Source organism: Oryctolagus cuniculus, chromosome 8, assembly GCF_964237555.1.
Source record: "Oryctolagus cuniculus chromosome 8, mOryCun1.1, whole genome shotgun sequence".
NCBI lineage: Eukaryota > Metazoa > Chordata > Mammalia > Lagomorpha > Leporidae > Oryctolagus > Oryctolagus cuniculus.
This window is the reverse complement of record NC_091439.1, coordinates 82231164-82258649: the sequence shown is the minus strand read 5'-3', so window position 1 is coordinate 82258649 and position 27486 is coordinate 82231164. Positions and strand designations below refer to the sequence as shown.

Sequence of the window (27486 nt, the reverse complement as noted above, 5' to 3'; positions counted from 1 at the left end):
CAATTTTTAAAAATTTTTAAAATTCAGCATACATTAATAGTGAGATATTTTGTTTAAGGGTAAAACTTTTCAAAATATCTTAACATGGAATTTGAATTTTATAAGTATTTTGGTAGCTCAAAACTACTAACTAGGCCACATTACCACATTACTTAGAAATGTCTAAGGTAAACAGTCTGTTGACTGAGATACAAAAATAAACAATGTCTACCAATCTGGATATCAACAGGTTTGCTAGCTTTGAATAAAACTATGACAACGAGCTAATGTTATACCTCTTTCCATAAACTCCCCTCGAGAAAATCAGATACACCTGTATTTTTAAAGCAAGAAGAATGGGGGAGTAGAAACAATTTAACAAGTTATCCAGACACACATTAGAGTGAAAGTCACATGGTAACCTCAGGTATGGCTTGACCACAAAAACATATGTACCAAATCAAAATTTAATTACACTGAACGGCACAGTTTGAGTTGTGCTTCATATTTTTTCGACTGCTTTGCTTTTGACAGGACAGTTTCCTGAAGGAAAGTTCCAAGAATTGAAAAGTTACAACACCCACATACCAGAGAGTGTTTCCTGAATTTTGTTACAGGAAGTGACATCTGCTATAATTTTAACATTTACTTCCTAGCAGGAGTCACATTTAAAATTTCTTGTTGAACATTATTTGTTCAGAAGCAGTTCACCTAGGCAATGCCTATTTAAAATTTTTTTTTTCAGATTCACCAAGCTTTGAACAAAAGAAACCAATTCATAACCCTTTCCTGGGAATGAAAACCACTGACAGGAGATAAAGTGGTATGTACATGGTGGAGAGAGGTACTACAGGGTTTGGGGAGGGTGCCCACAGGGCACAGGAAAGAATCCACTTTATTGCCAGGTCTTTGAGAAGAGCAATTCTTGGAAATGAGGTACATGATCACTTCTTGGTACCTTTATTTTTTAATTATAGGTACATCCAGGCATTTCAACTAATAGTTTTTAACACAAGAACAACTTTATGGAGGTAGATATCTAGGAGCCTCCGGTTTGTCTCAATAGGAGTACGGGAAGTGTGTGTATATACATGCATAAGTGTATATATTAGATCAAAACACCGCAGGGTTGACTTGACCACACACCCTTTTCCGCAGAAAGTACGTGGGCCCCGGCTTCAAGTCAGAAGGGTTCCACCCAGCCTACACCCAGACCTGTCCAATGAGAATCTTGGGAGGTAGAGAGATACGTTAACAAGCACCCACGGTTATTCTTGAACCTAGTATGATCACATAATTACTAAAATACTAGTTTACTTTCATTTGTGTAACTGCCAGTCTAGCAGGAAACAACACTGAAAATAAAGGTAAGATCCTGTGGGTATAATAGAGGCAGGTAATTAACTATAAGAGTCACAGCCTACCTAGAGGTCTCCAAGCATTCCTATCAGGAGCCTTTATGGAGGAAAGCAATTCTTGATCCGTTTTAGTCTACCTGTGGGTTGAAAATACAATGCCTAGGGGCCAGAGTTGGGATGCAGTGAGCTAAGCTGCCGCCTGCAACACCTGCTTATCGGAGCACTGGTTTGAGTCCTGGCTGCTCTGCTTCCCATCCAACTCCCTGCTAATGCACTTAGGATGGTAGTGGAAGAGGCCCAAATTCTTGGTCTCCTGCCACCCACATAGGAGACCCGGATGCAATTCCAGACTCCTGGCTTCAGCCTGGACTGGCTGTGGCTTTTTCAGTCACTTGGGGAACAGTCCCACAGATAAAAGGTATCTTTCTGTAACTCTGACCTAAGTAAATAATTAAAAAAAAAAAAAAAGAAAATACAATACCCAGTGCCACAATTTATGTGTCAACATAAGACAATGCCACCATCAGAATTTCCTTATAATCCATTCAACCTGACACCAAATGACTGACTTAAGAATTTAATAAGAGTTTAATATGGCCAAATTGAAAAACAAAGTCAACAGGGGTGGGCACTGGACCCAGCAGTTAAGACATCACTTAGAATACCTGCATCCCATATTGGAGTGCCCTGGTTGCAGTCTTGAGTAGGCTCCCAATTCCAGCTTCCTGCTAATGTGCACTCTGAAAGGCAGCAGGTCATGGGTCAAGTAATTGGGTCTCTGCCACCCATGCAGGAGACTTGGATTAAGTGTTGGACTTCTGGTTTCAGCTTGGCTTCGCCCTGTACGTTGTGGGCATTTGAGGAAGGGGGGACAGAAGATAGATTTCGAATACTCTTTCAAATAAAATAAAAAACCAAAGAAACCCGAAAGAACCAATTAACCAAAGCCAGAAAACAAGAGATCCTAAGCAGAGCAAGGCTGCTGCTTCTATGACCATCAACTTAAGTGTTAACTCACTATGGACAGACAGGAAAAGGGAGGAGTTTGCAGAGGAAGAATTCCCAACACTGATCACTGCCTACAGACACATAAAGTCAGCACCTGACTGCTCTGCAAGTTAATCTTTACTTTTGGTTCCCCAGGGCATTAGCCCCCAAGGCTATATCTTATTTTTCTCCTGAGGTTTAACTCTAAATGTCATGCAGTATATTTGAGGACCACACTGTGCATTCTACCTTTTGTATTTTGGGCAAACAGAATTAACAACACAAAGAATTTAAAATACCATTTCAGCTACCGTCCAAATTTTGCTCACTTAAGTATACATGTAAAAGGGGTAGAAAATGATAGGTAATCATTTAACTTGGGAATAAGTTATGCACTCACCATGAGTATCAGCAGAATATAACTGAACCAGAACAGAACAGCCAAGCCCACAACATGTTTATATTTCTACAAGAAACGCATCCCAGAGGCTCTGTCCTATAGATGCAAACTACACTTCCACTCTATCTCTAATACAGAATTAAAATGTTTACTTGTCCAAATTGGAAAAGAAATGGAAGCGTTTCCCAATAGAGAGCTACACTAATATAATTAGAAGGAATCTAGTCCTATGTTACACCTCAAAGGAGCAGTGAAGGCAATCCGCTTTACAATTCCTGTTTAATAGCCATTATGTAATAGGAACATGGATCTGGATGCTCAAAATAAGTAAATGAACAGGACCAAGGTGACAGATTTCTCTATCATCCAGGATCAAGATGGTATTTTTCATTCTTGAATATATAAATTATCTTTTCAAAAGAATATAAGTCTAGCTATTGACTATGTTCTCCTGGCATGGTATAGAATCTCTGGAGATAACTTGTGTGAATTTTGCCAAACCATAAACCAGATGACTCAAAAAGAAAAATGACTCATTGCTCCTTCATTCTTTATCATGGAAGACGCTCCAGACTGTGAGTCAGGAGGCTCAGCTGGGCTCTCAGGAAGAACAAGAAAGAAATCACTTAGGAGACCTGTTTGTGTTTCTCTTCTGTCAAGGACACTGTTTACATGGGTGTCATAAGGGAAAAAATGAGGACATTCAGTGGTCAAAATACTGCATTAAATTATTTCCCTCTCCCAATCTCTTCCTTGAGCTGCAAATTACAAAATACTGCAGCTTTCTTCTTTCATATTGGCTCATATTTAAGCTGCACTGCTTAGAATTCAAGAATTTTTCTTCCAAGGTCATCAGTAGCTCATAAATCAGAGGTGGGTGCACAGAGTTGTGCAAAGTTGGTTCTGTATCAGTTTAAGAGCACTCTTTTTTATAATGGAAAACTTCCCCTCCTCAGTCAGAGATCCACCAAAATCCAGTTCCATATTAATCTTGGGAACAATCTGACTTTGCTTCTTTATTGATTTTTTTAAAACCTCATTAACATTAACGTTAATCAAACTGCAAAGTAAAAACTGTAGGAGAATGAACCAAGGCTAACGTCCTTTTGCAGTTTGTCTATAATTGCTTTTTTGGGGGGTGGCCTGGGGTGGGGTGGGGGAGAAGGGTTCTCTGCCACCAGTTGTAACTCTACCAAAAAGCAAGTTCAACCTCCCTCAGTCCCACCAATACCCCGCCCCCACCAGGGCCAGGCTGGGCCAAGTCTTCTCAGGTAGCACAAGATGCTTTTAAAAACTGGTTAATCCCTGATGGTAGCTGAAGGTATGCATGTATTCCTTTACAGGGCACTGGGGACTCCTTCAGTGAGGGGGCTGGCAGACGGGGACCCAAACAAAGCCCTCCTTTCTTTTTATTCTATCCATCAGCATCACTCTTCAGTATAAAGCAAGCTCATCTGAATAGGAAAAAACAGCTTACTTCTCAAAAAGAAGGAATGCCCATTTTTTTTAAAGGAATAGATCATAATCAAAGTGACAAAATTTTTAACATTTATTTATAATGCAGAGTTACAGTGAAGGGGAGACAAAGCAGCAGGGACTAGAACTGCTGGGTCATCATCAGTAACCATTTCACATTAAAGGAAGCAAGTTTGTTACAATTCCCACAAGGAAGTAGATTCAATGTATGGACTATGCTTGGGGTTCCAAAAAAAGCACACACTCATCTCAGATCCTAGGCATGGCACACTGCTGCTGCAACTGATGCTGCCTTTCCGAGTGACTGTATCTTCTCAACTCTGAGAACCCAAAAAACCAATACTGTTTTCAAAATATTGATCCCTTTAAAAGTCAGACAATTCACATTGTGAAATCAACTACAAAAACAAAACTAATTTCCTACTTTGAAACTCTGAAATCAGGTACAAGAACAAATAACCCCAACTTACAAAATCTCACAAGAAATACTTAGCTAATCCCTCTGTCATTCATACTGCTTCTAGTTTATGTGGAAGATACTTAAGAAGAGGGAGAAACAATTATCTAGCCTTATGGAGCTGATTATAGAGAACAGCACAGACTACACTTGCCTACTCACATGAAAAATTACTCATATATCATTCATCAATACAAAATCAAGAATGACATTACATCATAGCAATGCCAAGTAATGAGAGAAAAGTGCTGTTGGTTGGTCTTGGAATTTCTATCACTCCGCACAATTCAATTTCATGTAAGTTCCCTTCTACCTCTGCTACTAAAAAGAAATCAAATTAACAATGCATAAGAATCTGCTATGATTAAGCACTGAGCTATGAATTTGTAAGCCCAATGAGTCCAACAATCTAAATTGTCTAAATAATGTGTGTGGCAAATGGCCAAGATGTTAAAACACAAGTAAGTTCCCGTTTCTCTAAGCATTACTCAGAGCAAATTGGCCCAATTTTGGGGTGTTCCTGAAATCCAAAAGTATCTTGAATCTTCTCCACACAAAGCTTAAGTTCTGAAGGAGCATGAACACATCCTTGCATAACTGGGCGAAGTGGACATTTACAACATGAGAAATACTCCCAACATGCCGGCTAAGAAGCAGACACAACGCTAGCCTGTTGGCTTTGTTCCTGGTTCAGGCCAAGTCCGAAGGCCTGGTGCAGGAATAGAGGATCAGGAATATGTGCAGCTCCGCGCCCCGCCCCCCCCCCCTTTAATCTACAAAAGTTGTGCAGTGTACATTGCTATTTTAACTGCTGGCAAGTTGGACCACCACAGTGATAACTCAGATTAGTTCATCTTGGTGCAAAGCAATTGCAGCAGAAATGGCTGTGCAGCTCCCTTTGAACTCCTCAGCTCAGCATTAAAGCGCTGCAAAACAGCTCTGAAGAGCCTTGCTCCACCTGTGTGACCTCTGGCAAGAAGCAGCCTGCCTGGGCCTCAGTTTCCTTCCCTACCAAATGCAAATAAAAAAATGCTTGTGTGGGTGACAGACAAGAGTTAAAGAGGTAATCCAATGAAACCTGCTTAACATTGTGCCTGGCATACAGCAGTGTCCAATTAAGTAGCTTTTATCTCACTATATTTTTATCATTAGAATGAGGGCGCGGGCATTGGAATCGTTCACACCTGGGTTCAAATCTCAGCACTGGATCTGCATTACTGACCCATCAGAGGGCAATCTCATAATTTTTTAGTTCAAGTTATCTTAATCTAAGGTTCTGGCCATAGAACCTTATGGCGAGTCGATGAATAATGTTTTAAATACACAATGTTTTCAATGTTGTCAGAATATTTTAAAATACTTTATGTAAAATACAGAAAATACAAAGGAAAAATTAGATATTTATAATATTTAAAAGACAATCTGATGCTACAAAAATTGATGCTACAGTGCTATTTTTTCTTTATCACCAAATTAAAATAAGATACAGCAGCGCCTTTATTTCAGAGGTGCTGGGTGTTAGAGGTAGTTTAAAAGATCTGCAAGAACTGTTAGAGATGATGAAAACCTGTGGTTTCTGTTCTGACAACATCACACGTACTGGTCCTAGAGTTTTTGTCTCCATTCCTACTAAAACAAACACTAAATGTCAGAAGTCGGCAAAAATAAAGCTGCTGTTTGCTAGTTCCTCACCCAGGTTTTCCTACTACTTATCCCGGGGTTAAGAGCCCCTTACTTAGAGCAGTGAGAAGGACGCACAGCATAATCCACCGGGTTGAGAGGATTACATAGAAAAGCCAGGTAGCACACAGGAGCGTCTCCGTCGAGTAGCTCTTCCTAGAAAGTTCTATTTCTTAAGGAAATGTTTCACGGTCTCACCCAACCCAAGCTAGCCTTCCCTGACCTGCGTCTTTTGATCCATTACTCTTCTAGGACATCCCTAATCACTTTCCTCCATCAGATCAGCAGCTCCTAGAATCCTATTCTTTTACATCCGTGAGGCCAAACAGCTATCCGGCAAAACTGACAGCTTCAAAACCAGGAGTCTCTGCCTCCTGAGCTTCGCCGAGCACCACCCGCAGTGCTCACTCCGGCGAAACCGCCCTGAACGGCTGGCACCAAGCACACCCGCTACGGCCCGGACCCTGGGGCTGAGGCTGCCGCAGCTGCAGCTGGTTCGCTCGGCCTCGCCAACTCCGCGCATTCCCGGCCTTCGCCGACTCAGCACGCGCCGCTTTCCGTGCAAGCGTGCACCGCAGCAGCGAATCTCTCCCAGCCTTCCTCCCTTACTCACCAGGCTCATGCTCGCCCACCTTCAGACAAGAACGACGTCTTCACAAGAATTGCATTTCGCGAAAATTCCGCTCGAGACAGCGGCTAGAGAGCCCCCCGTGGAAATGCAAGCAAAGGCGGACGAGCGAAATCAACTTCACCTCCCGGAAGAGAACGGTTAACTTTTGGAAGAGAGAGGACGCCTCACTTTGGTCCTGGCTAGAGCCCGAGCCCAAGCCCGCCTGCTCGGTGCAGACCCTGTGTGGTGCGTGCTCCGGTTTGCCGTCTGACACTCGGTCACGAGCCACCGCACCGGGAACGCAGACAGCGCAGCGACAAAGCTGCTTCCTGCCCTCCCCCGCAACCTTCGATGCCCCCCACCCCCCGCCACCAACCCGCTCACCAAGTTTGCCTCGGCGCCTGCCTTACCTGGACTGCGCTGCCATCATTCACTTGGCAGAGCCCACGGTCCTCTGCCCATGAGCGCCTTCACCCCGCGGGCCCTGCAGCCAGCGCCGCGCTCACCATTGGCCGGGGCAGGGAGGGGCAGGGAGGGGCCGGGAGGGGCCGGGAGGGGCCGGGCGGGGCCGGGCGGGGCCCCGGGCGCGACTCCCCGAGGCTCCGGGACTACCTGCTCCCGAGCCCCGGGCGTCCTCCGCTCGGCCTCGGGCTCCGACCGTATTGGCTCCCGCTAATCCTGATGGACATCCGGGCACTGGGGCCTCTGCAAGCGGACTCCACTCCAGAGGAGCCCGGGGAACGCCGAGTCAGGATTTGCAGCGGGTAGGGACCCTCAGGGCGATTTCCGAAAAGGGAAGACACAAGGGCCCCAAGCTCAACCCCAGCGGACACACGATGCCGGTGGAGCCCGAGCCCGACTCTGGCGGACGACGAGAGAACCAGGAAATCGCCTCTTGGCTCCCTCCAAGTTGTCCGAGGTCGCCGCGATACCCCCTGTCAAGAAAGTTCTGATGGTACGGCCCGCCTCCTTAAAAGGGCAGGGCACTCGGCCGGCCGGAGCCGGGGGCGAGGAGAGGGCCGGGCCGGGCCGGGCCGCCGAACCCGAGCGCCGACGCAGCCCCGCGCGTCCCCGGCTGCGCCCCGCCTGCGGGCTTCTGGCTAACACGCCCTGGCCAGGTTTTAACAGTGTACACACACACACCGCCGGAACAAACCGTACCCGGTCGCTTGGCACTCCAGCCCCGATGTGAATATTTGTTGACCACCGGGTGCGCCGAGGAGGCGAGGGCAACAGAACCGCATAAGTAAACAGTAAACGGCGTTCGCTACTTCGGATCCTTCCAAGGCTTGCCATCAGGAAATGGGCAACCAACCCGTTATTTCTTTTACTCGGCTTTTAGTTTAGACTTCACTACAGTGAGGCTACCAGTTACAAAACGCCCTCCACGCCTTTTTCTTAATCACGAGGATTGCAAAGGAAACAGTAACTCCTTGTGGTCTTTAAGTAATTAAAGGGATCGACAAAAAAAGAAAAAAAAAAAAAAACCCGGAGGGTGCAAACCAACAATGTAAGCCCTGTGGGAAGTACAAACGGAACAGCATCCCAGTTGGAGGACCAGGGGAAGCCTTTACGCCGAGCCTGCAGATGAACGGGAGGTGCGGGGAGGCAGCAGGAGCTGGAATCTCCGTAGAAGAATGCTAACAAGAAGGCCTGGCCAGAGCACTGCCCCATGACGCTGCCCATCTCACAAGAGGACAGTCCACCCCGTGTGACTACGAAGTCACGGACTACAGAAACGCTGACTTCTGACACTGCAGGGACGAGGCTGTGAGGGTGGCCCCATGCACTTCAAGCAGGGGTTCTCAAAAGGTGGCTTCGGGATTCCTGGGAGTCCCCAAGACCTTCTCAGAGGTCCCAACTATTTTTAGCTTGACACGAAGACACGATTTGTCTTTTCACTGTGCTGACATTAGCACTTCTGGTGCAAAAGCAAGTGTGGGGAAACTGCTGGCGCCTCAGCATACTCAGAGCAATGGCAGCAAATGAAAGCAGTCGCCATGGCCACACATTAGCAGCTTAAAAGCCAAAAAGCCAGCTTCCTTTGCAATGTGTGCTTAACGAACGAAGCAGAGAGTCAGAATTACCACTTTCAAGTCTGGAGCCCGGGGCTTCTAGATACTTGCTAGAAACGGGCAGTCCACAGGAAGCACTGTGCTGTGCCAAAGTACAAGGCTGTCTAGAAGAAAACATTAGTGTGACTGAGCAGCAGGCTGAGCTGGACAGTTTTGGCTATTTTTTTTCCCCAGGGACAACCATTTTTACTTGAAAGAACAACTCACAAACGGGTTATTCTGCCTTGTATATTTGGCAGTCATTTTCTCCAACACGAAGAAAGGGAGAGTGCTTCTTCAAGAAAACCACTGACACTATTTGCTGCCAATGAAATATCTGAGCTTTCAAGCATTCTGTGAACCTGACAGCTGCCCAATGAACCAAGCCTCCCCTGACGAGATCAAACTGAAGATGATGGGTGTGATAGTAGACGATCTGTACAAGTTCCTTACCAAGTTTCCAAATGACCAATGTATGTCGGAACAAAATTGTGAAATGGGTACAATATACAATTAAAAGTGCAATGGATTTTAATACATCAAATGTTAAAAATAATAAAATTCATTTTTGATTCCACAATGCAAGTAACCTTTACAAAACTACAACTCGTGGAGTTTGGGTATAATATTAAAGAAGGCGGTAAGATACTCTTACCCGAGCAGGTGTTTGGCCTAATGGGCGGGACACCCCCACCGACATCAGAGTGCCTACCTTTACCACCATGTCTGACTCCTAACTCTAGCTTCCTAGTAATGTAGACTTTAAGATGCAGGGGTGAAGTCTTAAGTGACTGATATTTTAAATACATTCAGCTTTCCAAGCCATAAATTCTTCACCTATGGATTCAACCAAACTCAGAAAATATTGAGAAAAAAGTTGCATCTGTACCGAACAGAGCTTTTTTTCTAGACACTGTTCTCTAAACAATGTGGTATAACAACTATTTACACAGCATTTTCTTTGAAATACTATTGGATGTCCTCTAAGAGATGATATAAAGGATGCTTGTGGTGGCCAGTGCTGTGGCTTAGTGGGTAAAGCTGCCAACTACAGTGCTGGCATCCTGCATGGGTGCCAGTTCAAGTCCTGGCTGCTCTACTTCTGATCCATCTCCCTGTTAATGACTTTGGAAAGCAGAAGATGGTCCACATCTATAGGTTCCTGCACCCACATGGGAGACCAGAAAGAAGCTCCTAGCTCCTGATCTGGGACCAGCCCAGCTCTGACCGTTGTGGCCATTTGGGGAGTGAACCAACAGATGGAAGATCTCTCTCTCTCCTCCTGACCTCTGTAACTCTGCCTTTCAAATAAATACATCTTAAAAAAAAAAAAAAAAAAGGGTTGTGGATGTTATATACAAATCTGAGACAGAGAGAGAGGTCTTCCATCCACTGGTTCATTCCTCAAATGTCTAGAGCAAATGGGGTGAGCCAGGCAGAAGCCAGGAGCTACCATGTGTATGGCAGGGGCCCAGGGACTTGAGCCATCTTCTGCTACTTTCCCAGGTGCATTAGCAGGGTGCCAGAACACAAGTGGAATTGTCAGGACTCAAACCAGCACCCATATGGAATGCAGGCACTGCAGGCAGTGACTTAACCCACTGCACCACAGCACCACACCCTCACCATATTTTTATGTTAAGGTTTCTCTTTCCCTCTCTCTCTCTCTCTCTCTCTCCTCAACTCTCCACACTCATGTCTGTAATTCAAAGTAATATTATTCCATTATAGATATTCCCATATAACCTCTTAGCACTTAGTTCTGGCAAAATGTGGACAGATCAGTGGGAGCAGGTATTAAAAACATATTTTTTTTTTTTTTTTTGGACAGGCAGAGTGGACAGTGAGAGAGAGACAGAGAGAAAGGTCTTCCTTTTGCTGTTGGTTCACCCTCCAATGGCCGCCGCGGCTGGCGCGCTGCAGCCAGTGCACCATGGCCGGCGCACCATGCTGATCCAAAGGCAGGAGCCAGGTGCTTCTCCTGGTCTCCCATGGGGTGCAGGGCCCTAGCACTTGGGCCATCCTCCACTGCCTTCCCGGGCCACAGCAGAGAGCTGGCCTGGAAGAGGGGCAACTGGGACAGAATCCGGCGCCCCAACCAACTAGAACCTGGTGTGCCAGCGCCACTAGGTGGAGGATTAGCCTATTGAGCCGCGGTGCCGGCAAAAAAACAGATTCTTAAAGTACAAAGAATCTGCATGGGAAGGTCCCAGGGAAATGCCTTTCAACTAATTCTCTGGGTAACACTGTGATCTACTTATATTTGAGAGACACTTATCTAGATCATGCATATTTAGAAAATAATATCAAAAGCTTTTTGATTCTGTATTGGTTTGTAATCCTTCAATCATTTTAAAGAATATAATTGGCTAGCACTTATTTTCTTTCATGTATCAGACAATAAAACACCATTGATATACATATTCTTCCACTACAGCACAATGAAACAAAGTATAAATTCAGGAGCCAGAGTCCTAGCACAGCAAGTTAAGCCACCATTCATGACACAGGCATCCTAGGTGAGTACTGCTTGGAGTCCCACTTCAGCTCCAACTCCCTGTTAATGTGCCTGGAAAAGCATCAGAAGATGGCCCAAGTCCTTAGATGCCTGCCATCCACAAGTGAGACCTGGATGGAGTTTCAGGCTCCTGGCTTCCATCTGGCCCAGCCCCAACTATCCTGGCCATTTGGGGAATGAATGAGTGGGTGGAAGATCTCTGTCTTATCCCTTTCTCTCTATAACTCTGCTTTTCAAAAAAATAAGTACAATCTTGAACTATCAATTTGTTGTGTCCATACTCTAAAAAAAAAGTATAAATGTATGCAAAAGTCTACTCCCAAGAATTTTTTTCTGTATTTTCCCCATTTTTCCTGCTCTTTTTAAACTGTAACATCTGGGATCTTTTATACTGTAAACATTGGTATCACATATAAAAGTAAACTGAAAAAGATTTTGTAATACAAGAACACTTTAAAAAGTTTGTGGGGCAAATGAGTTTAGCTATTCATTTTCAAATAAAGAATTTTTGAAACTCATACATGTTTTCATAATATGCATTTACCCAAATTTATGATGTACTCTCATAGCATTTGCCATTAAATTTCCATTTGCCTTGGGTTAAAAATGTGGCCAGCACTGCGGCTCACTAGGCTAATCCTCCGCCTGCGGCGCCGGCACACCGGGTTCTAGTCTCAGTCTGGGCACTGGATTCTGTCCCGGTTGCCCCTCTTCCAGTCCAGCTCTCTGCTGTGGCCAGGGAGGGCAGTGGAGGATGGCCCAAGTGCTTGGGCCCTGCACCCGCATGGGAAACCAGGAGAAGCACCTGGCTCCTGGCTTCGGATCAGCGCGGTGCGCCGGCCGCGGCAGCCATTGGAGGGTGAACCAACAGCAAAAGGAAGACCTTTCTCTCTGTCTCTCTCTCACTGTCCACTCTGCCTGTCAAAAAAAAAAAAAAAAAAAAAAGTAACGTGTGATATTAAAAATCAGATTTTCCCCTGTGAACTGTGTTAATTTTTCTGACATTATTTAAATATGAGGAAATAAAAAAATACAGTAAATATTTACCCAAAGAGAGACATGGCAGAAACACCAGATTAGAATTACACCTGAGATTCCCTGGGCTCTCAAACTGGATTGTAATGTTAATTAGGAGGGGTAATTTGAAACAGAAGTGGGGCTACACTAGATTTGTAACAGATCTAAAAATACTTTGGGGAAGTACAAGAGAAATTATTCTCGAGTTGGATACTGAATATGGGTGAAGAAGTATTGCTTATGTTCTTTTCCAAGTATGTCAGGAAACACCCTAGTAACTGCCGCACAGTTTTGTTCAGCAGTGACATTGGAGAAAAAAAGGCTTCTCTTCCTATTTTAGGAGCACACCATCCTTAGGGTACAGGCCCACACATACAACATGTCATGTGTTCAAATTCTCTTGAAGCTTGCCCTGGTAGTACCTAGGACTCTGTAGCCACCAGGTCACCACCCTGGCTGAGCCTACCCAACCCAATGTACTTTACAAATAAGGAGTGGAATCATTGGTCAATCCCCACTGCCCACTGAAAAATGTAGAGCTATCTTGGTAATTGCCCACACTGGTGAAGAATTTCTCAGAGCTCCTGCATGCCAGCAACCCATCATCCATATAACAGTAACAGGTCTCCTGGTGTAGGGAGACTATGCTGATCAGTTCTACAATTCTTACATTCATTAATCCTACATTGGCCAAGTGTGCTAAAACCAAAAAAAGCAATTTGGCAAACAGTGACTTTACAAAGTGAGTGGGGCAGATTATTTTACTATCTAAAGTGGGTTCTTGAATCACAGGAGTGCCTTTTTATTACCACTTTAATGACCTTTATAAAAGATACTTGCACACATGTAAGAGCAAGTTATATGTAACACACCTTAAATATAACCACAAATGTTCACCAGATCATGCTTATCCAAGAGGAAAAACAGAATAATTTCTCATCTACTCATTTATTTGGCAAAACATAGACAGATCTAATACATCGCTTAGTTTCAAAATTTACTGTAACTTAAAAGGTAGGCAGCAAATTCTAACATATCTTTATTTAAATCTGTTTTCTTTTTGAGAACCCAAGGAGAGCTCAATGGATGCACTTGTACCACAATACCTGTCATTCAAGGATGCTACTGTATATGCTATTTTTGGTCTAAAAGTTACACAGACGTCACATCTCCAGAAGAACTGCTAGTTCATTTCAATGGAATGTTGCTTAATGAGGATACTCCAAAGATCACTTTGCCAAAAGAAGCGGTACTCAGGATTGCCACTGGAAAGTCTCAAATCACCAGAAGCAGGCCATTTCTACTATACTCCCAGGCATATCAGCAGGGAGCTAGATAGGAAGTGGAGCAGCCAGCACTCATATAGAAAGCTGGCACTGCAGGCAGAAGCTTAACCTACTAAGAGTGCCAGCTCCTGTTTACTTATTTAATCATTTATTTATATCAGAATGGTCTCATAGGTATTTATTTTTAATTTCTGGTTGCAACCCAATGCCACATGATTAATTTCATTGCCAAATTGTTCCAGCCTTGGCCAGGCTGGCTCCTTGTCTTTTGACAAGCTCCATCCTTCTGTATCTTGAGCACACCTCCAATTTACTTAACCCTAGACCTAGAACCAGCCATTCCTGGCAACACAAGTTTCCTCTCCTTAAAAGCTCCCATACAACCCCCTCCTGCCGACATAGCCAAACTTCCTAGACCAGCAAAAGTTTGACTCCTTTATGATATCAGTGGCTCCCTTCCTTGCAAAGTTCTTTGTGGACTTTTGTAGACACTAATCTATTTTTGCAGACAACTCAACTCCCTTTACAATTTTTTTCTTCTCACATATCCAGGATCCGGGGGGGGGGGGGGGGGGGGACACTGAAATTCTTGTTTGTCTCTGAAACAATCTACATGCTGTCTTGTACAATATCATCACTGAATCTGTGTAATTCCACCCTACACCTCTCTCCACAACTCCAAGACTAGTTAGTTTGTTTGTTTGGACAGGCAGAGTTAGACAGTAAGAGAGAGAGAGAGAGAGAGAGAGAGAAAGGTCTTCCTTCTGGTGGTTCACCCCCAGCACGCTGCACCGATCCGAAGCCAGGAGCCAGGTGCTTCCTCCTGGTCTCCCATGGGGTGCAGAGCCCAAGCACTTGGGCCATCCTCCACTGCCCTCCTGGGCCACAGCAGAGAGCTGGCCTGGAAGAGGGGCAACCAGGACAGAATCTGGCACCCCAACTGGGACTAGAACCCGGTGTGCCGGCGCCGCAGGCTGAGGATTAGCCAAGTGAGCCATGGTGCCGGCCAACAACTCCAAGACTAGTCTTTCCAGCTGCCCAAAAACACTTTCCTGGATGCAAACAGGACTTGGGAAGTTGACCTTAATGGATGACTCATACCGGTCTAGATGCAATTACCAAAGGTGCTGAGAGACACCTATCACACCCAGTATAGGCTACTCCTGGGGTTTGCGCAGGGCTTGGAGACAATATCTCTCTCACTAGGGCCGTGACCAGCAAGACCTGGGGAAGTAATTACCAGGCAGCCCCATCCTTGGGGATAAAAGCAGAATGCAGAATTCAAAGAGTGCTTCAAGAGGGGTTCTATATCTTAGGTGTTTTTTCTTTAACTACAACAGTCAGCAATAAACATCCTTAAAATATAATTGGTCTCCCAAAGTGTTTGAATAGCAAAAAATCCAGTCTGAGTGTACACACGAAGAACATGCAAGTAGTGTATAGTAGTGATACCTTTAAAAGGCAAGTGATGGGGCTGACATTGTGGCGTATGGGGTTAAGCTGCCACTCGCAACAGCAGTGCTGGTTTGGGATCCAGCTTCTAAACTTATGACCCAGATCCCTGCTAATGTGCCTGGGAAGGCAGCAGATCATGGCCCATTGGGCCCTTGTCACCCTTGTGGAAGACCTGGATGGAATTCTTAGCTCCTGGCTTGGCTCACCCCCAGCTGTAGAACCACTGGAGAGTAACACCCTGAAATACCATTTTAAACAAACAGGCAAAGGAAACAGATGAGTTGGAAAGAGACAGCTGGCTTGAGTAATGGGCCAAGGCTGGCCAACGACCCCTAAATACTGCAGGCTCAACAGTCAGAACTTTGTGATCAGCACCCAACTCCAGTCCAGTCCTTCTGCCAGATCCCTCACCAATGCATTGGTTACCAATCATCCAAACTAATGATCAGTCATCCCTGGCTCATCCTCCCCATGTAATGGCCACCAACACTGCACAGATTTCTTGGGAAATGGAAAAAACAGAAGTGGCTCTGGCAATTAGATATTTCTCTACTGCTTTCTAAATCTTGTTTCACCAAAAAAAAAAAAAATATATATATATATATATATAAATGAAAAACTTATTGCCAAGAGAAAAATTTCACAATATAAAGGTTTAAAATAAAATAGATGTACTACAATGTGTTTATTAGGATTCCACTTCATCAAAATTGAATTTAAAAAGTGAATTAAAAAGTTGACTGGGGTATGGGTCCATATGATAGTTCCTGGGCCCACTCCTGATTCCAGCTTCCTGCTAATTGGTACCTTGAGAAGCTGCTGGGGATGGTTCAAGTAGATGGGTCCATGCTACCTACTTGAGAGCTATGGACTTAGTTCCCAGCTCCTGCGCATTTGGAGGACCATCTCTTCCCCTCTCACCCCAATAAAATTTAAACTTTTATTTAAAAAAAAAAAAAAAACCTGACTGCAGCTGGTGTTGCAGCATAGCTGTTTAAACCAATACTTGCGACCTCTCATTCCATGTGGGTGCCAGTTTGAGTTTTAGCCACTCCACTTCTTTTTTAAGATTTTATTTATTTATTTGAGAGGTAGAGTTACAGAAAGAAGTCAGGAGACATAAAGAGAGAGAACTTGCATCTGTTGGTTCATTCCCCAAAATGTCTGCAATGGCCAGAGCTGAGCCTGATCCAAAGCCAGGAGCCAGGGGCTCCTTCCGGGTCTCCCACATGGGTGCAGGGGCCCAAGCATTTGGGCCATCCTCTACTGCCCTCCAGGGCCACAGCAGAGAGCTGGATTGGGAGAGGAGCAGCCAGGACACAAATTGGCACTCATATGGGATGCCAGTGCCACAGGTGGAGGCTTAGCTTACTGAGCTACAGCGCTGTCTCCCAGCTGCTCCACTTCTGATCCAGCTCCCTGCTAAAATGACTGGGAAAGCAACAGAGGTCCCTGGGCCCCTGACACCCATGTGGGAGACCCTGAAGAAGCTCCTGACTAATGGCTTTCGCCTGGCTTGGCCCTGGCCATGTGGACATTGTGGAGTGATCAGCAGAAAGAACATGTCTCTCTCTGTCTCTCCCTCAGTTCTCTCTTTCTGTAACTCCGCTTTTCAAATCCAACATCAATCAATTAAAAAAAAAAAAAAAAAAGGCTGCCTGGGCCTCTGTAGCAAAATGCTACTAGTAGCCTCGGAATGGGGGAATCAGGAAACTTTTCTTCTGGACACTTTAAAATTTTCTAAATAGTAGCATTATACACACACACGTTTTGTTGTCTTAAAAAAAAAAATTATTGTAAAAACTAAACAACTGCAATCAAATCTTAAAACTCTAGGAAGGAGAGAAGGGTCATCAAATCCACTTCTCCATGCAAGAATGCTGCTTCTCAAAGAAACAACCTTGTTTGCATATCACCAGGGACATCTGTTGTCATCAGAAGGTGGCCCTTGTCCTCCAGCAGCCCTGTTCACTGCTTCAGCTTCTGCATTTGTCCTACTAATGCAGTTGTCCACTCCACTTTTTCTTTTTTTAATTTTACTTGAGATGCAGAGTTACAGACAGAGGGAGAGACAGGTCTTTCATGCTAGTTAGCTCCCTAAATGGCCACGACGGCCAGAGCCAGGCCAATCCGCAGCCAGGAGCTTCCTGTGGGTCTCCCATGTGGGAGCAGGGGTCCACGCACTTGAGCCCTCTTCCACTGCTTTTTCCAACCATAAGCAGAGAGCCAGTTCAGAAGAGGAGCAGCTGGGACACAAACTGGCACCCATATGGGATGCCAGTGCAGGAGGCTTAACTTCCTACGCCAAAGCACTGGGCTCCTGCTCCACGTTCTTATGCTTACTGTTCCAGAGTATATCTTTTTCTCTTCCTTTCCCCAACAACTGTATGTATTTTACATATGTAAAATGATCTATCATAAGCAGATTGTTGGGTAAAAACAGTCTGTTGTTATCTGCCTTGTCACTGAAATGTTTTCACTATTGCTGCAGTTGAGTTTATTTTTTAAAAAAGATTTACGGACTTATGTATTTATTTGAGAGGCAGAGTTACAGACAGAAGAGAGGGAGAGGTCTTCTATCCACTGGTTTACTCCCCAAATGGTGCAGTGTTCCCGAGCTGGGCTGATCTGAAGCCAGGACCTTCTTCCGGGTATCTATGGGTATAGGGGCCCAAGCAACTGGGCCATGTTCCCCTGCTTTCCCAGGCCATTAGCAAGGACTTGGATCAGAAATGCAGCAGCTGGGACTCGAACCGGCTCCCATATGAGACGCTGGCACAGCAGGTAGAGGCTTAACCTACCACGACACAGCACTGGCCCCTGAATTTAAGTTCTACCCACTGGCTATTTGTCTTCTCTTGTCCCTTCCCATGTGTTTTTGTGTCTCTGTTGCTCCTTTCCAGTACTCTTTGGTAAATTTCAAGTCCCAAACCACACCTGCAGAATCAGAAACTCTGTTGGTAGAGTCTGGAAATGAGTTTTACTTACTAAACTATCCCGGTGATTCTGCCATATACCAAAGTTTAGAAACCACCGATTGAGGATTCATTGTCTGCATTCTTAACTCACTGAATTCTATTTAGAGTCAGCATTATACCACTTCCTGGCTGAGGCTTCTCATTCCTTTTGAAATCAAAAACAACTATAAAGTCTTCCAATATTTCTAGACCCCCTACCACTCTCTTAGTTCAGAATCTTCTTCATACATCATCAGGCTTTTTTCAACAGCTTACTGAGGATTGTTTCTCTTGCCAACCCTTTCTCCCCACTAAGTCTTCAACATTACTGCCAGAATATGGAATGTATAACTCCTAAAATACACATCAGATGTTACTTCCTTAACAAAAAAGGAAAATGATGCATTCTGTGCTGCCTACAGGAGAGACAGAAAACTTACAGGATCACCCAACACCCTTCCTTCCAAAACTGGCCCAAATGCTACAACCTTATCATCCCCTAGCCTCGCTCCAGCCCCTCCCTGCCACATTACCGGCACCGCCCTGCAGCCCAATAGTTCCCTCCTGCTGCTGACTTTGGAAGAGAATATTTTCCTTTTGTTGAATGCCCTTTCCCCTCCTCTCTGGCTCAGGACACCACACACCATTATTCAAATCTCAACAAACTCAGCTCTTCTCACAAGTCTTTTGCTGATATGGTAACCTTCACTCTTTACCTACCACAAGCTCCTAGCTTTCATGCATATCAAGTCATGAGGCTGGATGGGATTAAGGGAATGTTTGCTTGTTTGAGCAGAAAGGCAGCCAAAAGATAATGCTGCCAAAAGATAATTACTGAAACAGAGAACTGTGAAGAACTCTGCTACAGTTGCAGCTGGCAAGATTTCCTCTTGCACGCAAGTCCGCCAATGAGAGCTGTCCCCAAACCTGTACCATCTGAGGGGTTCTCGCCTTATGCAATCAAATGGACTCTTACCTGAGTCCACAATTCAAGCAAGGAAGATCGTTGTGCTATTTAACGTTTCAAAAAGTCCAAAGGAAACCACATATTTGCTCATGGAAAGTGTGTGAAGGCCTCTGCTTTGGGCCTTTCTGGAGCTTATGCCAACTCACAGTGCTAACACCAGTTAGCACATGCTGATCAGGAAGTCTAACTGGCAGTGTTTGATTCGTCTAAAAGTAAGAAAACAAATGCTTGTTTAATGTGGTTTGTTTAGAAGAGGAATGGTTTCAAAACATGGGCCCTGAAAGAGAAGGGGAAAACAAAACAATAATAATTTAAGACACACACAGGGACTCCCCCAGGCTTAGACTCCCTTAGACTGAGCCAGGGGTGAGCCCCTGCAAAGCCTGGGATACACAGGAGAATCACCTGGGTAGATAATAAGATCCTGACACTCTCAGGCCACACCCTAGGCCACTGACTCATAGAGGCTGGGCTATGTATTTTTAAAATGTCTTCAAGTGACTTAGTGCACAGCCGAGTTTGAAACCTCTGCTTCAGAACCCTGCTGTCACGTTGAGGGGTGCAGAGCAGCTACTGCCCTGCACACCGGCTGTGTGTTAGAAATGCACTTAGATATGCCATCCCAGAGTTCCGAATCAGAGCAGACACTTAACAAAATTCCTCGGTGGCTCATGGGCCCACTACAGTCTGAGAAGCACCGAATTACAAAATTGCATGGCATTCCGGAATTCCACAAACTCTCAAAGATAAGTGACCAATATTACTCCCCATATTTAGTCTAAAACATTGACCTCTAAAAAACAATTTGCTGCAGTCATCTATGAGTGAGAAATTTTCGATTTACTTCCAAACTTTTTCTTAAATACACATAAGAGGAAGAATTTAAGAACAGGAAGATATGGGAACTTTTTGTGTGTGTATATCTCCAGTAAAGGTCTAAATGAAATCAACACATATTATATTCCACACATATTATATCTAAGACCCTAAGCAACTCAATAGAAGAGTGTTTTTTTTTTTTAAAGAATATCTTGTCTTCTAACACCAGATCAGAGAAAGGGCTACTGCATTTTTAAATTGTGAATATCTTGAAAATATAATGGATCTAGGGGTTGCATAGTGCTACAGCAGGTAAAGCTGCCTCCTAAGACACCAGCATCCCACAAGGGTGTCAGTTCAAGTCCCGACTGCTTCACTTCCCATCCAGCTCCCTGCTACTGCCCTGGGAAAGCAGGAGAGGATGGACCAAGTGCTTGGGCCCCTGCCACCCAAGTAGGAGACCCAGATGAAGCTCCTGGCTCTTGGCTCCAGCCTGACCCAGCCTTGGCCATTGTGGCCATCTGGGAAGTGAACCAGCAGATGGACAATCTCTCTGTATCACACCCTAACTCTCTCAAATTAAACAAATAAATCTTTTTTTTAAAAAGTTGAGTAATAACCAGTTAAACATTTTGATGGTCAAGATCTGTAAGCTACTGAGCTATTTAAATCCTTTCTAAGCATTATGTTTAAGGAGTCACTTAAGGAAAGTACAGATATTATGACAATTTTTTTTAGCATTATTTATTTGAAAGGCAGAGTTAGAGAGAGATGGAGTGACACAGACATCTTCCATTCACTGGTCCATTCCCCAAATGGCCACAAGAGTTGGGGCAGTACCAGGCTCAAGCCAGAAGCCCAGAACCCCATCAAGGTCTCTAACATGGGTCATAGGGTTCCAAGTACTTGGGCCATCCTCTGCTGCTTTGCCAGGCATATCGGCAGGGTGCTGGACCACAAGTGGAGCAGCCAGCACCTGAACCAGTGCCCAGAGGGAACACAAGTTTTACAGGTGTCAGCTTAACCCGAGGTTCCACAGTGCTGACTCTGGCAATATTGTTTTTGAGGTTCACAATATTTCCTATGTTCTCAGAACAGAGGGGACTTCCCTTGCTAATCTAATTAGAATCTGCTTAAGCAAGAACTGGCAGCTGGAAGCAGAGTTCCCAGTTGCCAAACATAGGCACCATCACCTCTCAAAGCTGCTTAGCCTCAGGCCTTCAAATGCCCCTTCACTTTCACTTGGAAATTCACACAAAGATGACTTTCTCCCACACATTGTATGTTGGCTAAGTACACATGCTTCAGACATTTAGTAACAGTCAGATACCAAAGCTCTAGCACAACGACGGATAAGGTTTTGGAAATAATTTTGTTAGTAAAATGAATTTACTGAGCACCCACAATATGCCTGAGCCCATTGTAAGTGCTTCACCCATATTCAATTAATTCGCGCCACAAGCATGAAGCCAAGAACAGTATTACCATCCTTGCATCACAGATAAGGAAAATGAGGCCTGAGAAGTTGGATAATTTTCTCAAAGTCATGCAGCTGGTTAGTGGTGAGACTGAGATAGGATTGTGGCACTCTGGCTCCAGAGTCCATCATCTTAATCACTCAGCTATGCAGTCTCTCTGGAGAAGCTACTGTTAGACTCTCACAGAAACAGTTAAGGAATCCTGACTTTACAAGTCTTTTGGAAAATCATTTTTCCAGATACCTAGTTGTGTTTTACCATCGCACTTGCAAATTTGACATTACTTCTGAGCTTAGGTAGAAGGCTTCTGCCAAAGGCAAGTAGTGATGAATTGTCATAGTTGGTTGGCTTGACTTTCTCTAGGGATACTTGAGGTTTGAAATAGTCAATACCTAGAATCAGAGCAGCTATCATATTCCAGTGAGTAAAGATAAAGATGTTGGGGCTAGCGTCATGGCGTGACAGGTTCAGCCACCACCAGTGACACCAGCAACCCATATAGGCACTGGGTTGAGTCTTGGCTGCTCCAATGCCCATCCCACTCCTTGCTAATACACCTAGGAAGACAGCAAAGAAGGCCCAAGTGCTTGTGCCTTGCCACCCACCTGGAGACCGAAATGGAGTTCCCAGCTCCTACTTCATCCTGACCCAATCCTGGCCATTGCCACCACTTGGGGAGTGAATCAGTGGATACAAGTTCTCTCTCCCTTTTGCTATAACTCTGCCTTTTAAATAAATAAACCTTAATTTAAAAAAATCATGGAAAACAGAATTGAAAGAATTTTTAAGGTGGAAAAAACTTTCAAAATCCATGCACAGCTTTTTTCAGAACATGCATTTTCCATGATCTCTTTGAAAACCCATCTATGTAGGTTACTTATTTGTAGCCATCTCAAATAAGTGGATCACAACTGAGGGACCAAGATAAAATAGTACAGAAACCAAATTTTTTTTTTAATCCCAACAGTTTTCTCAACACTCATGTATTTATTTTCAGAGGTCAATCAAGTTCCTGGGAAATGCATGATTTGGACAGCCTCACACTGCCTACATACAATACTTAAGCCGTAGGCTTTCTTTATAAAAGTTTGATGACAGCAATAACAAGTTACCCAGAACACTGTTGGCAAGAGACTCCTTTCTACCTCACTCACTACTGGTGGTTAGCAGTGTTGCTCAGGGGCGGTGCTCTCTGCAGGCAGTCTGAACTGTTCTTGGGGGACCCTCAGGGTTCAGGAAGTTATGTTCCTTTCTGTCCTGTGGCTCTCCAAAGGAATCCCATTGCCCTAGTCTTCCCTTGTATCTCTCTGATGTCAATCAGCTGACCAAAGCTCTTTGGCTATGGCTAAATAGGTACCTGTGGTTTCTCAGAGTATCTCGCTCTGTTGTCTCCCTCAAGTTATGTAGAAAGGAGGGACTGAGTCATTATTACTCCATGGTGGTTACTGCCTCTGGTTGCCACATGGGTACTAATCAGTTATCACCTCTTGAAGAATGAGAATGTCCACACAGAGAGCTGGCTCTCTGCCAAGTCTGACTCATCCCAGCCCATAAATTCTTGGTTGTCAAGACCCTGGCTGACCCCTGAATCAAGGCCCAGAATTACTGTGTTCAGATCCTGAACAGAAAGGGCAAATGGCCAGGAAAAGAGTACAGAGCAGCTTCCTAGGGTCAGTGAAGTCCCCAGCCTGAGCCCTGAAGATTCTGCCCCTAGAGACAGGAGTTTAAAATGAAGGCTTATCCACAAGCAACACCATTGCCTGCACAATATAATACTCTAAGATTCTGGGAAAACAAAAAACAAGAAGCAGTGGCTATTACATAACTGACAGAGCAGACGGCAGGCAGCAAAGACATTTAATCCTCTTAGGTAAGAAATTAAAGGGCCTTGCTTTTCCAGTTTTTTTTTGTTTTGTTTTTTTTTTGGACAGGCAGAGTTAGACAGTGAGACAGGTCTTCCCTCCGTTGGTTCACCCCACAAATGGCCACCACGGCAGGTGCGCTGCGCCGATCTGAAGCCAGGAGCCAGGTGCTTCCTCGTGGTCACCCATGCGGGTGCAGGGCCCAAGCACCTGGGCCATCCTCCACTGCCTTCCTGGGCCACAGCAGAGAGCTGGACTGGAAGAGGAGCAACTGGGACAGAACCGGCGCCCCAACCGGAACTAGAACCCAGAGTACCGGCGCCACAAGTGGAGGATTAGCCTAGTGAGCCGTGGCACCAGCCACTTTTCCAGTTTTAAAGACTTAAAATGAATGGTTTTTCTTTTTTTAAAGTCAATACTACCAAACTACAGAATTAATTCAATATTAATAAAATGTCTTCTGATAACAAGTGCCCCAATAGTCTACAAATGTAATTGGCATTTTCATATCCAAACATAATCTTTGTATGACAGGGTTCATGTCTCTTGGGCTTAGCTTTAACTTATATTCTTTTTTTTTCTTGAGATTCGTTGAACATGGTTCATTTTTTTCTGTAGACTTCTTGCTATATGGGTTTGGCTGATAACACCCAGGAAGTTTACTTGAACATGTGGCTCAGCCTAGCAAATTTTCTATATACTTACTTGATGAGATTCCTGTATGGAAAGACCATTTTCATATGTGGTTTATTTACAGCCCAATGAATCATGCCAGGATGCACCACAGTTATCTCTTTTCTTAGAAAAATTTTCATATTAAATAATGGGATTCAGGTGTTACCAGCCGCACTACCATGCCACTACAAATTTTCTCACTAGCTTTTTACCTAACGATACTACAGGTTAAATACCCCCTTTTACAAAAATGTTTGTGACCATAAGTGAGATTTTAGAATATTTACATATACACAATGAGATGTCTTGGGACAGGAATCAAGTCTAAAAACAGAATTTTTTTGTTTGCTATACACCTTGTACACATAGCCTGAATGTAATTTATACCATATATTTTAGTGCACCATTGTTTTGACTGTGACCTGTCACATGAGTCACTTGTGAAATTTTCCACTTGCGGAATCACGTTGGTGCTGTTTCAAATCTTGGAGCATTTCAGATTTTTGGATTAGGCATGCACTACATGTGTAGCAGCTGCTGACAATTACTGCATGTCCAGATAGAGAATACAAAATTATAATATTCCAATGCTATCACTCTTTATTAGCTAATTTTTCTTTAAATAGCTTTTCCTTGTCAACCATTTGGTTACCTTAAGTTATAGTTTGTTCTGAAAACCAGCATAAATGCTTGATTCTTTCCCTTATTTTTCACTTTTAAAAAATTAAGAGTTGGTTCCCTGCCATTTACCAAAAGCATGTTTGAGTCTGTTGTGGTTTTACTATCATTTTAAATCCATGGGTCTAGGGCCGGCGCCGTGGCTCACTAGGCTAATCCTCCGCCTTGCGGCGCCAGCACACCGGGTTCTAGTCCCGGTCGGGGCGCCAGATTCTGTCCCGGTTGCCCCTCTTCCAGTCTAGCTCTCTGCTGTGGCCAGGGAGTGCAGTAGAGATGGCCCAAGTCCTTGGGCCCTGTAACTCATGGGAGACCAGGAGAAGCACCTGGCTCCTGGCTTCGGATCAGCGCGGTGCGCAGCCATTGGAGGGTGAACCAACAGCAAAAGGAAGACCTTTCTCTCTGTCTCTCTCTATCACTGTCCACTCTGCCTGTCAAAAATAAAAAAAAAAATCCATGGGTCTGAACACATTTAATGTCATTTAATCCACTGTAGTTACTATATTTTATGCTCCCACTAATTGACCTCTGGCTTGGGGGAAACCTTACCTTCAAAGTTTTGCTGTACTTTTGGTATTACTCCAATGGTCTTTCAGAGCTCCTGCCTTTTTGGTGATGAGAAATTTTTAAGTTCATCTCATGTATTTCCAGAACCAGAACCAGCCACTACTCCAAGAACTGTGGTCCCTTTAGTGCAAAATGATACCTAAAATCCACACAGCAGCATCTAGGAGTGTAGCCAGCTACTGGGCTGGCCACTTTCTAGGCAGATAATACAGGACAGTACTAGTTTCCAATAAGAAGTTCAGTTTACAAAGTGAACATCTTTTCTATAACCTTCACAAAGAACTGTACTCCTTTGTAAATATAGGGTTAACATTGCTCTTTCAATGTGATGAAATATCTCTGATAGTTTCTCCTATGTGAAATGTTTTTGAGGCAACACTTCACCTGGGAGACCTTTATCCTCTTTCTACAACCCCTTGTAGTCATGTGGATCAACAAGTTCACTTTCACTAAATCCTTCCTGTTCCACATTCCCAAAGTCAGTTTTTTTTCTTGTGACTTCATTAGTGCTGTTAGAATTTCATTTCCAGTGTTCATCTTTTTCCTACACTTTCCTCTCTCTGTTGGCCCATTTTTATGTAAACGGTCATATGGGGTTATCGCTGACAAAGAGGCAACACAAGCCCATGTTTTGCATGAATTGAACTCAGGGACCAATCACCAATAGGCTCTCAGAGAGACTGCATGATTGCCCACTGTTCATAATGTGTACCTGGTATTTATATAGTGATTTGTGCTGTTAACTGGTAGCATCAAGTTCATATTTTATGGAATTTGTCACATTAAGAATACTGTACTAATTGAAATTTGAGCCACTATGTTAGGAGGTTGGCATGATTTAACGCAGGATAATAGAAATGTATGCATAGCCTAATAGTACAGTCCCACCTACAATTCCTCTTGGGAAAGATAACCCCCCAACTTGAAACATGCTTGAGTTCATTTGTTCACTGTGAGTTGGAACTTTTAAGGAATTCCTCCCCTCAGTTTTCATTTTATAATGATGGATCACGTTTAATAGTTACCAAATCTGACACACACGAGGGACATTCAGGAAAGTCTAGTTTGGGTTCATTCTTCTATTAACTACTTTTTCTTCTAAAATACATATATGACAGTATTTTTCTTAAATGTGGAAAAATGAAATTAAAAGATGAGTTTATTTGGGTGCAAAATTTGTTTTTAAAATTTAAGTCTGGTCTTTTCATATTCTCCTTACTAAACAGAAGGTAGTAACAGGGTCATATGCACTGTTCTGGATCTTACTGTTTAAAATGAGATCGCATATCTCAGAAATGAGAAAGTGGATTGCCTTTTACAGGTATGCAACACTCCACTGTGTTGAAGTCCCAGTTACCTTCTCTAAAATTTATTTTCATTTCATCTTAAAGGCAGGACAGTGTGGGGAATGGAGGGAAAGCTCTCTTTCATCCAAAATGCCTGCAACAGTAGAGATCAGCCCAGGCAGACACCAGGACCAGGATCTCCAACCAGGTTTCTTACATGGGTGACAGGATTCAAGCACTTGAGCCATCATCTGCCACCTCCCAGGGTGCACATTAGCAGGAAAATCTGAAGTAAAGGAGCTGGGACTTGAGCCAGGTATTCTGACACGTACGGGATGTGGAGGTCCCAAGCGGTGTCTTAACCACTATGCCAAATGCCTGCTCCCAGACTTTAAACTCTACTCTGTATTGATGTTTGGATTATTTCTACTCTTTTGATATTACAAATAACCTGTAATGAATAGACTTGCGGGTAGCTTTTCCATATTTCTGCCAATGTATCCAGGAAATAGCTTCCTAGAAGTGAGTCTCCTAGATTACAGGGTAAGTGCAAAATGAGCTTCCTATGCATTGCCAATTCCTCGCATGAGGTTGCACCACTTTGTTGATACTAGCTATATCCAAGAGAACAGGACTTCTCCCCTTGCAGTCTTATCAATGAAACATGTTGTCGGACTTTTGATTTTTGTCACTCTGACAGACAAGATATGATAGCTAGGTGAAGTTTTTATTTGCACTTCTCTTAGTATCCTTTCATGTTAAAGGGCATTTTTTAAATTTATTTTTTAAGGAATACAAATTTTATAAGTACAACTTTAGGAATACAGTTATTCTTCCCACCATACCTGCCCTCCCACCCACACTCCCATCCCTCCTCCTCCTCCTCTTAAAGGGCATTTTAACATTGTGTAACTGTTCTGACA

General features: G+C 44.0%; 1 protein-coding gene across 13 annotated transcripts in view; it reads right to left on the bottom strand.

Moving 5' to 3' along the window:
• Nucleotides 1–27486, bottom strand: part of AFF1 (ALF transcription elongation factor 1) — a 194707-nt gene that overhangs the window by 124708 nt on the left and 42513 nt on the right. For 3 of the 13 annotated variants that reach the window (XM_051820181.2, XM_070047917.1, XM_070047920.1), the window contains exon 1: nucleotides 7358–7511. The exons of 6 other annotated variants lie outside the window; for them this stretch is intronic. In XM_051820181.2, coding sequence (XP_051676141.2) covers nucleotides 7358–7377 — 20 coding nt within the window. In that variant the 5' untranslated portion in view covers nucleotides 7378–7511. Of the gene's footprint in view, nucleotides 1–6950; nucleotides 7308–7357; nucleotides 7588–8108; nucleotides 8429–27486 lie in introns of those variants that run through there. 4 more of the 13 variants (XM_051820178.2, XM_070047918.1, XM_008267648.4 and 1 more) reach the window with 4 other exon arrangements.